Raw genomic sequence first — 11945 nt, 5'->3', positions numbered from 1 at the left:
AGCCTTTTCCAAAGGCAATTCAGACTTCTTTCTCACAATGTTGTGAGAGAGAGTGCGATGTGGAAACGGCCATGTCTGTGAACAGACCCGTGTGGTTGCTAATGCAGAGATGCCTAAACTTCCAAGGTAATGATCAGATTTCTTGTGTCTTGCTGTGAGTGGATAGAGGAGAACAACCCTCCATTAATTTATACCCAAAATGTTAAAGGCTGGAAACACTTGAATTCAACATTAGTGTTCTTTTTTTTTCTGTAAGCAAATGGATGGCAAGATTTCTAGCCAACACCATCAGCTTTAGACAGTTCATGTTCTGCTTTTCACTGAAGTTGGCTGTAGGCAGTAAATAGTGCAGAACCAGGGCAGCAGTGACCACTATTAGTGATTTGTAAGAGCAGTAACACTTTGATGGTTTGTGTTGCACTACAAAACAGTTTGATTCTTTATCGTGATGTTGGTCACAAATTAAAGAGTATAGCTGTGTGGAGCCATCTGTATGACACACTTCAGGGAGTACTGAAAGCAGTGAAGGCTGGTTTCCCATGGAGGTGTCTTATGGTGATAGCTGTCATTTTTTTTAAACTTCATTAGGCCAAAACAGAAAATAAAGGAGAGGCACCTTGACTGGGGAACTTATTCTTCGGTGGCCAATAAGCTCTGATTAAGATTTTATTGCTTTAGAGCATTTGTAGCATCCTCCTCCTATGTGGTTTCTCTGTCTAATAAAAGACGAGCTCACGCTGCAGGCTTTTCCTCAATAGGGAAATCATAAGGTATCTCATAGCTACATAACTGCCTATTCTTGCAAAACTAGCTGGAAGTGGAAGTGTTTGAGACCTTGTTCCCTTTGCTAAAGCATGTGGGGAAAACAGGTTGTTAATATTAGTATGCTCTTAGCTACAAAGAAGTGGGATGCCCAGGCAAAGAATTAAAAGACGCAGGGTCTCATACTGAAGTGTTCTCAAGGACAGTCTGATTGGCAGCTTTTTCTTCTCCTGTGTAATGGGTTTTCTGTAATGTAGCTAAATTTTTCCTGTTATAGGTATTTTCTTGAGGATTATTCCCAAGCAGTCAAAGTGGAAACAGTTGAAAGCCTTTCTCTTGCACGTTGCGTGCCAGTCAGGTTTGACTTGGTCTTCGGTAAGAAAACCCCAGTTAGTCTGCATGTGTTTGTAAAACAGCAGAGAAGCCGCTGAATCATCCTAAACAAAGTGTGTTTGTAGCTGTTGTACCCAGCTAGCAGGGGGTTACACTGCCACTGAAACATCCTTTCACCAAGGAGGGAATAAATTCCTTGGGGAGCGATGGCTGCGCAAGCTGTTCTGACGAGTCAGATGGGAGCTGCCCGACACCAGCGTGTTGTTGACTTCTCCTTCCACCGCTGATGCTGAATCTCCACCAGGTGCGGAGGGCCAGCAGGAGATGGGGTTTCATGGACCTTTCTCTCAGTAGCATAGCAACTGCCATCGCTTCCCACTGCTCCGTCCCCTCCGCCTGGCTCTCTCAGCTGTGCTGGATCAGGGACTGAACCAACTTTAAAAAACAGCACTGCAAAACAGCAGAAGTTGTAGGAGGGTTTATTTTTAAATGGGATCTCTGTTCCATGAACCAGCTCCCTGTGCGGTCCTCGGGACTGGCATAACTGGGAACGATTGAAGCAGGGGTGGGACAGCAAGTGGGGAAGAGGAAGGGAGGGCAGGAGAATTGGGAAGAAGGTCTGCTGGCTCCTGGCTTCCCAGAAATTCAGGGGCAGCCCTGTGAATGCTTTCAGCCCAAATACAGCTTCACTAATGGTCTGCAATCAGAGGAGTAATCAGTAATTAGTGCCAACGTCCTTTCAGTTTCACTCTATTGACCCGAGGAGGGGAAAGGAAAAAGTCAAATTTAAGCCAAGGGGATGGAATTTTCTTTGAAATTTTTGCACTCCGAGGCTGCCTGTAACGATTCAGCCCGCAGCATCTTCGGCGCAGCACGGCGGGACGCAGCAGCCAGTGAGTATTGTGCTTCTATGACAACAGCACCGCGCTCTCTGCGAGTATCATTGGATCTTATTTTCTGCATTGTGCTTCTAACAAAGCTGCTCTAGCTGTCCGCATTCTGTAATTGCTTTTTTTAAGTGAGATCTGAAAGTGGCATTTGTCGCCAGGTACACTTTTGATTATAGCAATCTAGGGGGGGTTAATAGAAGCAGTAGCGTTTCGTTTACAAGATCAGCTTGGAGTGTGCGGATGGATTCTACAAAGGCAGGGGTAGAAAGAAGATATTGATTCCTGTATGATTAGTGGAATACTTCTTTGTTAAAGGTCTGCGTCTGAATCTTTAAATGACCAGGCTTCAAGTGATGAGGGCATCTCACTTTTTCAAGCCTCTGTGAGTGGAATGGAGAAGTAGAGATTTTAAAATTTTTTTCTTCTTCGTTAGCAAGTGCACATGTGTCCTCAATGGCATTTGTGGAAGTTATGTATGTGTATGAGGAAGATAAATTACTCAAATAGATAACTACTTAATGTCTTCCAGCTTGGTGATAGTACAAATCAACTAATCATCTGGATTCATAATTTTTGGAGCTGAGATTTCTAGCATTTGAACCGAGGCAGTGAGTGCATTGGCCTGAGCGTGTGCGTGGAAGTAGGCTGGATGTTGAATTCTTCATTTTAGAAATTCCTCTTATGAACCATGAGGCATAAGCAGAAGAGTCCTTTTCTGATGAGCTGTTGAGAAGAAAATTTGTACTTGGGTTTTCTGGAGTGCTTGCACAGGACTGTAGTCTTACTGAAGAGCAGCTGAAGTTCATAAGAATGTGTATCAGAATTGTGTTGTATTCTACAGAGAATCACTTGTGGGAAGATTTTACTGCATTCAGTGCAGCTGTTGACTATTGAGCTACTGATAAAGTTCTTCAAAAACTGTCCTTGTTAATGCAGTCTGTGAATGAAATGTCTGCTGCACCAGCCCTTTTCTGTGTGGGAAAGTTGCATGTGTTTAATCAGAGATAAGCCATCATGCGTATTTTACTGAAGTTCAAACTGGGTTGGTTTTGGTTTGTTTCCTCTCTGTTAGGAATTTAAGTTAAACTGTCATCCCAGTTTAAATTGCTTTTGGACAGCAGTTTGGTTTCTAGCTGTTTAACTGCAGTGAGTTTTGAACTGTTTGTTTTGGTTTGGTTTTTTTTTTGCAGTGAGTGAAATCCTGCGTGCAGGTGAGGCTCACTAAGAAGGGAAGTATTTGGGCATGTGGTGAGAGTAGACGGTGGTGGGAATTTTGTTCCCAAAGGTGTCCATGGATCTGAGTTGAGGGGAAAATTAACTTAATTCTTTGGATGCTGGGGGAAGAGGAGATTCGGTCTCCATTCAGCACTTTCTGACACTGCACGCGAGTAGCATGTGTCCTAGTTTGGACAAGCAGTTGCTGATCAGGCCCGTGCTGTCATTGCCACAGTTTGCACCACCCCGTGACTGGTTACAAGGAGCCGAGACCTTTGCTTGTTTGACGCGGGGTAGATTTGGAAACAGCATTAGAGATTAAAAGTGTGGTATATCTGTTAAAAGGTAAAGTTTCCTTTTTCTCCTCTCTGTAGTAATTTGGTCTGTGTAGTTGTCTTCTGCTCTGTACAACCAGAGATGAAAAGTCAGGGCCTTGCCTTCTGTGGAGTGTTCGAGCTGCATATGTTCAAGCAGCAAGAGCTGCTCAGTGAGTTCCACTTGTCTTGATATTTCAGATGCTGCAGTTGTTTTTTGGTTTCTGAATCCAGTTCAGGGTCACAAGAGAAGGAGCGATCTCTAAGGCTCCATCTTCCTGCCTCCCTGCTCCACTAATGTCCCCAACTCTCACGTCCCCATAATAAAAAGGGATAGTTTATCCATTCCAAATGCTGCTTGCAGCCCCACTGCGCCCTCATGTTTCATGCAGCTGCCGTTTATTTTAATTGTGGTCTTGAGAGTAGATGCGTGTTGGATGGATTCAAAGTTGTCCGTTGAAATTCCTGACGTTTCATCTTTTCCCATTTCATTTTTTTTCTGTAAATGTTGAGGACAGAACTTTTCTAAGGATAAAAAAGATGGTGGTGCCTGTGCTAGGAATGCAGATTTTCCCTAGCAGTCATAAAAGGAATTATTTAGGTTTACCTTGGAGGCCGCTTAATGAATTGCGTAGCCGGATGCACTGTCAAAGATTTCAGTTCTTGGTTGCAGTACTCCAGTTTATTGGAGCAAAAGAAGTGGCACCCTGCTACTGGAGTAGAGAATGCTGTTTCCCCACTAGTATTTGAACAATCTGCAGTAGCCATCTGTTATTCTTTTAAACACAAAGAGGTACAACAGGTGTATTTCTTGGGTTTGTAAATCCTACCAGTACAAATGGATAATAGAGATTTAAAGCGAAGATTTAAAATGAGATTTCAAGGTGTGTTGCTCTTTATTCAGCAGATATAGCGGTTATGATATTAGAAAGAAGAGAGATAAGCTAAACATATGGTATACAGTTAAGGAAAACAAATGCTGAACTGCTCTTAAATCTGTTCTTTTTCAATGTTTGTCATTTTCTTAGATGGCTTCGGTGACAGATGCCAGATACAGGCAGAAAGATACTTCAGATCAAAATTTTGATTACATGTTCAAACTCCTGATCATTGGCAACAGCAGCGTGGGTAAAACATCCTTCCTCTTCAGATACGCCGATGACACTTTCACACCAGCCTTCGTTAGCACAGTAGGAATTGACTTCAAAGTGAAAACAGTTTACAGGAATGACAAGCGGGTGAAACTGCAGATTTGGGTAAGTGCCAGTGTTTTCAAAAACACTTTATATTAATCCCAGCAAAGACTTGATGATAAAAAATAGCTTGTTTCGAAGTAAATTTTTGGATTAATATAGATTTTGATTGTTCATAAGTTTCGTGTGGCTGTATCATTTGCCTCCCTGCATTACAGCTGAGTAAGTTTTCTTTGTATTGCTGTCTTGCTCAACTGGTGGGACTCCTGATACGGCCTCGAGGAGCTGCTCTACATTCTCAGGAGTCAGTGAACTATTAAAGTGCAACAAACCCAAAGCAGGTCTGGAGCCCTTCAGTAGCGCTTTTTGAGTGAGCACTGGTAGGTGAAGAAATTCAGTGGGCGCTCGATGAGTGAACTCTGCACGTAGCTTCTGCTATCGGCTTATGTCCTCCAAATAAGATACTCGTATCTTCCTGCAACTCGTGCACCTGCTCAGCAGCACCAAGCCAGCTCACTTCATCCATCCAGAATTCCTCAGGGGAAAGACAAAGGTATGCTTCAAACCATCTCTGCTGACGTGACTTCTTGGTAAATCAAACAGGAAGAGAACTTGTGTAGGTAAGCTGGAGGCTCCTTCTGCTCAAACACCCAGTCATGGGACATTTTCAGCCTTTTTGAGTTACGGCATCCTAACCTAGTCTAAAAAAATAAAAAAAGTTCCTGAGCTGCAGAGTGGCAGACCAAGGCCAAGCAATTGTCAGTAGTTCATGATGTTCCTTTTTATGGAAACCAAATATTTTCTTTTATTCTACTTGCTGGCACATGACTTAAACCCTACAGTGCAAATGCAATTTATCCTGATGATGCTTAAACCCTCTGTGTCCCAGTGAATTACTCAGTGTGTTTAAAAAAAATCTAGGCTCAGATTGCTGTGTTTTAAAGTACCATGGGGCTCCAGATGGAATTACAGTTAGCAAGATTCTTCTCTTCTCAAATAGAAGATATGAGGCTAATATTCACTTAATAATTTCAAAGGAGTTAGCTTACTAACTTGAAGTAGCTGCCTACTTAGTGGTTTCTCTCACAAATTGAGCTTGAAGTTCAGACTTGAAGATGAGTTGAAATTGTTCAGCATTTCTACCCAAATCCTGCCCCAGCTACGAGCATAGTCTTCTAATTGTTCTATATACACTTGATTGATAATTAATCTTTAATTATTGCATTTAAGTGTAATATTATATTGATCAGATTGGGCTTTTGTTTATTGTGACTATCTTGAATAGTCACAATAAATTAGTGAGAATCTAAAATGAGGAACCTTTGGGTTTGGTTTGTTTTTTTTACTGCAACAGTATGATTCATTTTATTTCTGTGTTGCTGGGTACAAGGTACAAATTATTTAATAAAAGATCCTTTTTATGTTGCAAAATTCTGGCATTGAAACTAATGTAGATAAGCTGACATGAAACTGTTTTGATTTAATTTAGGGTTTAGGTAATAAGAAAGTTTGTACTTCAGGCCCCGCGAACAACTAAAGATGATTTCCATCCAGTTTGTCTGTCTTAATCTTGGAACATGAAATTCTCCAATAAGTTGTATAAAAGCAAGACAGAAAACACCATGAAATATTTGGGGTTTTTTTGCAATGATACTGGGATTAAAATGAATTAAGCAATAATCTTAATTAAATCTGTTTGAAGGCTTCGGGGGGAAAAAGGCTTTAATAACCTTGAACTTATGAAAAGAGATGTCAGGTGGATTCCTCAGAGGGTGCTGTCTAGAGAACCTGTAATATTGGAGTTACCAACAACATTGTTGATTTAAAATTTCTTTTCAATAGAAGGTTCATGTAAGTGTTTGACAGGTTTCCAGAGTGACTCGTGTTCCTTTCTTTTCTCTTTCTGTGTTCCTTGCATGAATCCCTGATGGAAGTCATGATTTAAGGACCTTAACAAAAACACTAAAGTGTGTACCTCTATAAAAAAACACAGTATTTGAACTTGTTTACCTTCTGCTTGTCCTGAGCCTAAACTTGTAATTTCAGTGTATTCTTCAGGGTACATGTAGTAGAAGTGGGGGCCATTAGCATACCAAAACTATGTGTTCCTGTGTGTAGGAAGGAAGAGTTTTCTTACAAACCTGTCTTCCAATTACTTTTTAAAATGATTTACAGCTGCTATTGAGCTTCTATGAGTGTGAGACCCTGTGGCTCCATTGAACACTTTGCTGGGACCCTGCAGCTCCATTCAACACTTTGCTTTTACTTAAAACTTTCCAATTATGTTGACTTTTTTTTTTTAATTACGCTCTCCCTAAGCTTGATGTTAAGTATTAACGTGAACCAAGTTCAATGTGAAACTAAGTGAAGACGGAGAAGGTACAAGTGTTTAAATTAACCACTTCAAATGTCTTTATAAAATGCAGAGGGGACCATTAGGAACCTCTAATGGTCTCTGCTCTGTGGAGCCAGGTTTCTTTCAGTTCATGGGTGCTTGTGGAGCTCTTGAGTGTGTGCAGCTGTGGCAGACTGAAGTGCTCAAGGGCTGTGCACAAATAACCTTTTTGTGTCCTACAAATCTCAAGGCGAGGTGTGTGTGTGGGAGTTACTACTCTTCTGCTGTGATCCAAAGAGATCAGCGATCATTGTGACTTCCTACGTGGACTTTTGCCTGTGTTGAACAGAAGAGCAGAATATTTGGGTGCAGCACTCCAGCTACAAAGAGCTGCTTGGGTTTTCTTAAAGCTAAGAAAAATTCACACCACTTCGAGTGCCAAGCAGCTGCATGTAAAGGCTATCAGCATGTCGCTGTGTCAGTAAATGTCTGTCTCTCATGGTTAATATCTCCAGAAGAAACTGATGAGTGTTTTTAAGCTAGAGATCTAGCTTTTGTGTTTGTGCTGAGTTTGAGGAGGTCTGTATTTTGTGAATCAGGATTTGACAAGCTGTCAGGTATAATGGTCAAAAAAGAGTGCTGCTCTGTTCAATTTTGATGGCTCTGGTGGGCCTCTTGCTTTGTTGACATTAGCATGTCAGTCACCCAAACTGATATTTTAATAAGATTCCTATCAGTTGTGCTAGGACCTAGCAGTCTGGGAAATGATCTGCTTTGAAAAGACTTGAAAAGGAGTATCTCTTTCTTTTGAGTTTGAGAGGAATGGGACACAGCAAAGATACTCATGGTGTTTTTAAGGTAGAGTGATAGCTTTGCTGCTAGAGAAGAAAGCAGTAAAATGGTCCAGAGAGGGGTTATGTGAAATAATGTTTTGTGGGTTTTTTTTCTTTGTTAAAGAACTCCAAGATCAGTTGACTGTGTTTTTAATTTCAAGTCTTTTCTGTCTTGTTTAGGAATGGTGGTCTTATGTAAATTGAATACATGACCTTTACTGAGAAAGTTCATTTTTTAGCTGCATGAGGTTTGGTAACTTAAACATTTCTAATTTAAAATAGTACTTATGTAAATATATTAATATATTATGTAGATATTCCAATATCTACATAAATGTAATTCTTCGATTAGAAATTTTTTATGCCACTGCCATCTGCAATAATACTTTTATATAAAATATCTCCCTCACCATATATTTATAAGGAGCTGATTTATAATATCTCTCTGCATGAGGGATGTATGTATGGATTATTTCTTTCTTGACCAACAGTTTTGTATTCCCAGAGTTGCATTACTGATTACTGAAGGAAAGCTATTATATTTTCAGCTAGGTATGCTTTTTATTATAAATAAATTTCAAAGGTAACATTATTATATTCTTAGCGAATGCGTACAGTTAATACTCAATGCAGCGTTCAGGTTGCCTAGCAGCTAGAGAGGGCCACTTTGTCCAGATCCAGATGGAAGCAGGGTGAATGAATAAAAGTGATTTTGGTTTTAGGTGAGAGCAATGTGAGATTTCATATTTTTCCTCCTGTGCGTTTGTGTGTCTCTAGGTGATAAGTAATAGTGGTGGTAAGTGGTGATAACGGCAGAACTCTTGAGCAGTGTAGCGTTGAGATCAACTGCTGAGGGGCAAACTCTGGTCCTTTGCGCTCGCCCAGTCTAGGTTAGTTCCATGAGCTCTTTGGATAGTAACACAAATTTACTTATGGAAAATCATTGGCAGTGTTTAGCCCAAAACACTTGCGCACCACAACACTTTGCACACCACACAATATGTGTGTTGGGTAAGGAATTGCTTTACACCATCATTATACTTTTGTAGAGGATGCTACACAGGGGAGCCTCACTTTTGTGGCAGTACTGTAAGCTATTAATCTATGTGATTAATAATAAATGTAATTAAATACAGGGTTCGGCAGCTGATGTTATAGTTGAAACTACTTTCAATCCCCTTTTTTAAAGGTAAATAGAGGTAAAATTTAAATTCAGGTTAAAAGGCAAAAAGGATGTGTTGTTCAGATGGAGACAGCGTATTTAGACTGCAGCATGATTTTTATTTTAAGGTGCTGCTTATCAGATTTAAGCTGCTAGGATGAGTATATCTTTTTCATTCCCATTAACAAAAATGTTTCTATGGCTTGACTGCTGAAACCTGTAGGGGTCTGAGATTAGCTGTAGTGGGTGTCTGAAACACGTGTTACAGCTCTTGGGCACAGCTGGGAAGAGACTGCAAAGAGACATCGCTCTTGTTTTTGTGGGAAGGATCTTTACAAACAGAAATATGACAACTGCTAATTATGCTGAGTGGCAGTTACCGTTACAAAACCAAAAAAAGTGTAAACCAAAATAAAACCCAAGCTGCATAGCCATCCCAAAGGCAAATATGCAGTGTTTTTAAAAGCTTTTTGTATTATTTATCGCCTGGATGACAGGTTGTTACTGTGCAGTTCACCTCATAGGGAAGGGATTCAAAGAAATAACGCTGGTAACTAAGTTAATACTTTCATTTAAAGGAGGTAAAATTAGAACACCATCATACTTGATTGTAAATTTTAATGTTAATTGCACACTTAACCAGAAGCTAATTATGCATTTCAAATGAGAGAATCATCTGTTCCCCTGGCATCCCATTCCCATCACGTTTTTGCTAAGTTCCTTATAAGCACTGCCTTTAAACTTGAATGCTTTCACAAAACTTCTTTCTAAAAAAAGAGATAATGAGTTCTGTAACTTAATATATAGATGCAATAGCAATGGGTGTCTCTAAAGATCTAATGGGCCTGATTCTGCTCAGCATTTTCACAGCTGTTGTGAATTCCTCTGATTTGCTGTTTAGACAAAGAACTCAAGTGGACAGAGTCATGATAGTGAAAAGAACAGGTTGATCCTTGTAAGAGAGCAAGGATCGCGTCTTATTTGCAGGATTAAGGATTTACTGGGTCCCAGGATTGAAAGTCGTTGAGAGTGAGTAGACGTAAAGCAGCTATGATGTTAAAACACAAAGCAGAACATATAACTGGAAAAGAGATACAATAATAGTGTCTGTAACTCAATTCCAAGGTCTTGGTTATATCTCAAGAAATAATACTCCTGCTTTGGGAAGAACTTGGTGCTCATGCCACTCTGAATGGTCTTTAAGATTAGCGTAGCAAGAGTGATACAAGGGACAAATAAAAACTTAAAAATAAAATCCTGGATGGTTAGTTATTCCGCTCACTATTGAATTTATTTAACAGCCTAAGCTTGCTGAGCAGGGCATTCCTGTATTTGCAGTTAAACAGTTGACATGGAAGGTTTATTTGTGTTTATAGTTAATCACCTCAATCCCATTGTTATCTCATTATAACTCTACATTACAGTGAAGGCCAAATTCAACTTCAGTCTAAAGTCTGTTACCACTGGAGTTATTCCTGCTTATGATATTGGATTTGGTCTCACTGCAAGGTGTAGTATACCTTTCATGCTACATCTTTGCAGAGTTTAGGCACCTGGAGTGTTTGCCCTTGTTCGGTGCATTACAGTAGAATGAAAAAAGTTGCAATATTGCATTCAGAGGTACCGTGTGGTATCCGAGATCAGGGTCCAGTGTTTTTGTTTGAGTTGATTAAGTGCTGCTGATAGTTCAATGGTTTGGACCTTTTCTAGAGAAAATGGGCCAATGTTAACTGGTTGTCCAGTTAACATTTCCCCAGTGGGGGAAAAGTGGTATTGAGAAGATTTCAAGGGAAATTCTCCAGTTGATGTAGTAAGGCAGGTTAAGCTTTGAAACGACAAAATGAGTTGCTGACCTCCTGATCTTTTGCATTTAATGCTTTTTACAGCAGAAATTCAGAACAGATATTTTGGTACTTTCCAGTAATCATTTTACATAAGGTCTTAGACTCACGTGCCTCAAAACGTTTTCCAGTTGTCCTTGTCTTATCAGAATCACCCTTACTATGATTTTCTTTCACAGTGTTATCTTCTACATAATGACTAGGTATATTCTATATTTAAATATAGTTGGTTACATTGTGATGAGTTACAAGATAATGCAGTGGGTGGAATTTATGTGTTCTCATGGTGTTTGTCTCAAGTGAGTAGGTACTTAAACTGTGTCATAAGTTTTTGGTCAAATGAGAAAATACAACTATTTGTTGAGCTTATTCAGGTTTATAACTTCCATGCATTGCGTTGTCTACTGCGGTGTTGTGTTTATGCAACACTTAGGAGTAGACTGAATGACTGATTTCTAGAGATAAAAACAGGAACCCGAGACGATAAAAACTGGTTTTCAGATGTGAGAAATTGAACCCTGTAGCACAACTGGAGTACCCGGGAGTTTAGCAGTGGGGACTTTGTAATTTATTTTCTGTTGTCTAGCTATTTAATGTCATCCTGAGTCATTGAACAGCGTGAATGAAGCTCACAGATGTTGAGCGCTGATTTTCTGTATTTCTGTTGGCAAGGGCTATTTTCAGTCATGTGGAGGGAAGGTCCTATGAGTATCCCTGAAGCACCTTTTGATTTGTTGGAAAGGTGAATGAGTGACAGTCCTTTCAGCATGGGGAAATGGTGACGTTATTCCCTATCCACAACATAAAATCATCAACCTCCCACTGGACCAGGTTCCTCAAAGCCTTATCCAACCTGGCCTTGAACACTTGCAGGGATGGGGTGGCCACAGCTTCCCTGGAAACCTCATCCAGTGTCTCACCACCCTCGTAGTGAAAAATTTCTTTCTGATATCTAATCTAAATCTCCTCTCTTCCAGTTTGAAGCCATTACCCCTTGTCCTATCACTACATGCCCTTGTGGAAAGTCCCTCTCCAGCTTTCTTGTAAGTCCCCTTCAGATACTGGAA

At 40.2% G+C, this 11945-nt stretch overlaps 1 protein-coding gene across 6 annotated transcripts in view; it reads left to right on the top strand.

The window, feature by feature from the left end:
- RAB3B (RAB3B, member RAS oncogene family) overlaps window positions 1–11945 on the top strand; it is a 58084-nt gene that overhangs the window by 6728 nt on the left and 39411 nt on the right. For 2 of the 6 annotated variants that reach the window (XM_074599172.1, XM_074599170.1), the window contains exon 2: window positions 4543–4770. In XM_074599172.1, coding sequence (XP_074455273.1) covers window positions 4543–4770 — 228 coding nt within the window. Of the gene's footprint in view, window positions 1–1376; window positions 1400–1570; window positions 1989–2056; window positions 2144–2228; window positions 2301–4542; window positions 4771–11945 lie in introns of those variants that run through there. The other 4 variants (XM_074599171.1, XM_074599173.1, XM_074599174.1 and 1 more) reach the window with 4 other exon arrangements.

The sequence above is a fragment of the Larus michahellis genome, chromosome 8 (assembly GCF_964199755.1).
Source record: "Larus michahellis chromosome 8, bLarMic1.1, whole genome shotgun sequence".
Classification (NCBI taxonomy): domain Eukaryota; kingdom Metazoa; phylum Chordata; class Aves; order Charadriiformes; family Laridae; genus Larus; species Larus michahellis.
This window is presented reverse-complemented; position numbering and strand designations above follow the sequence as displayed.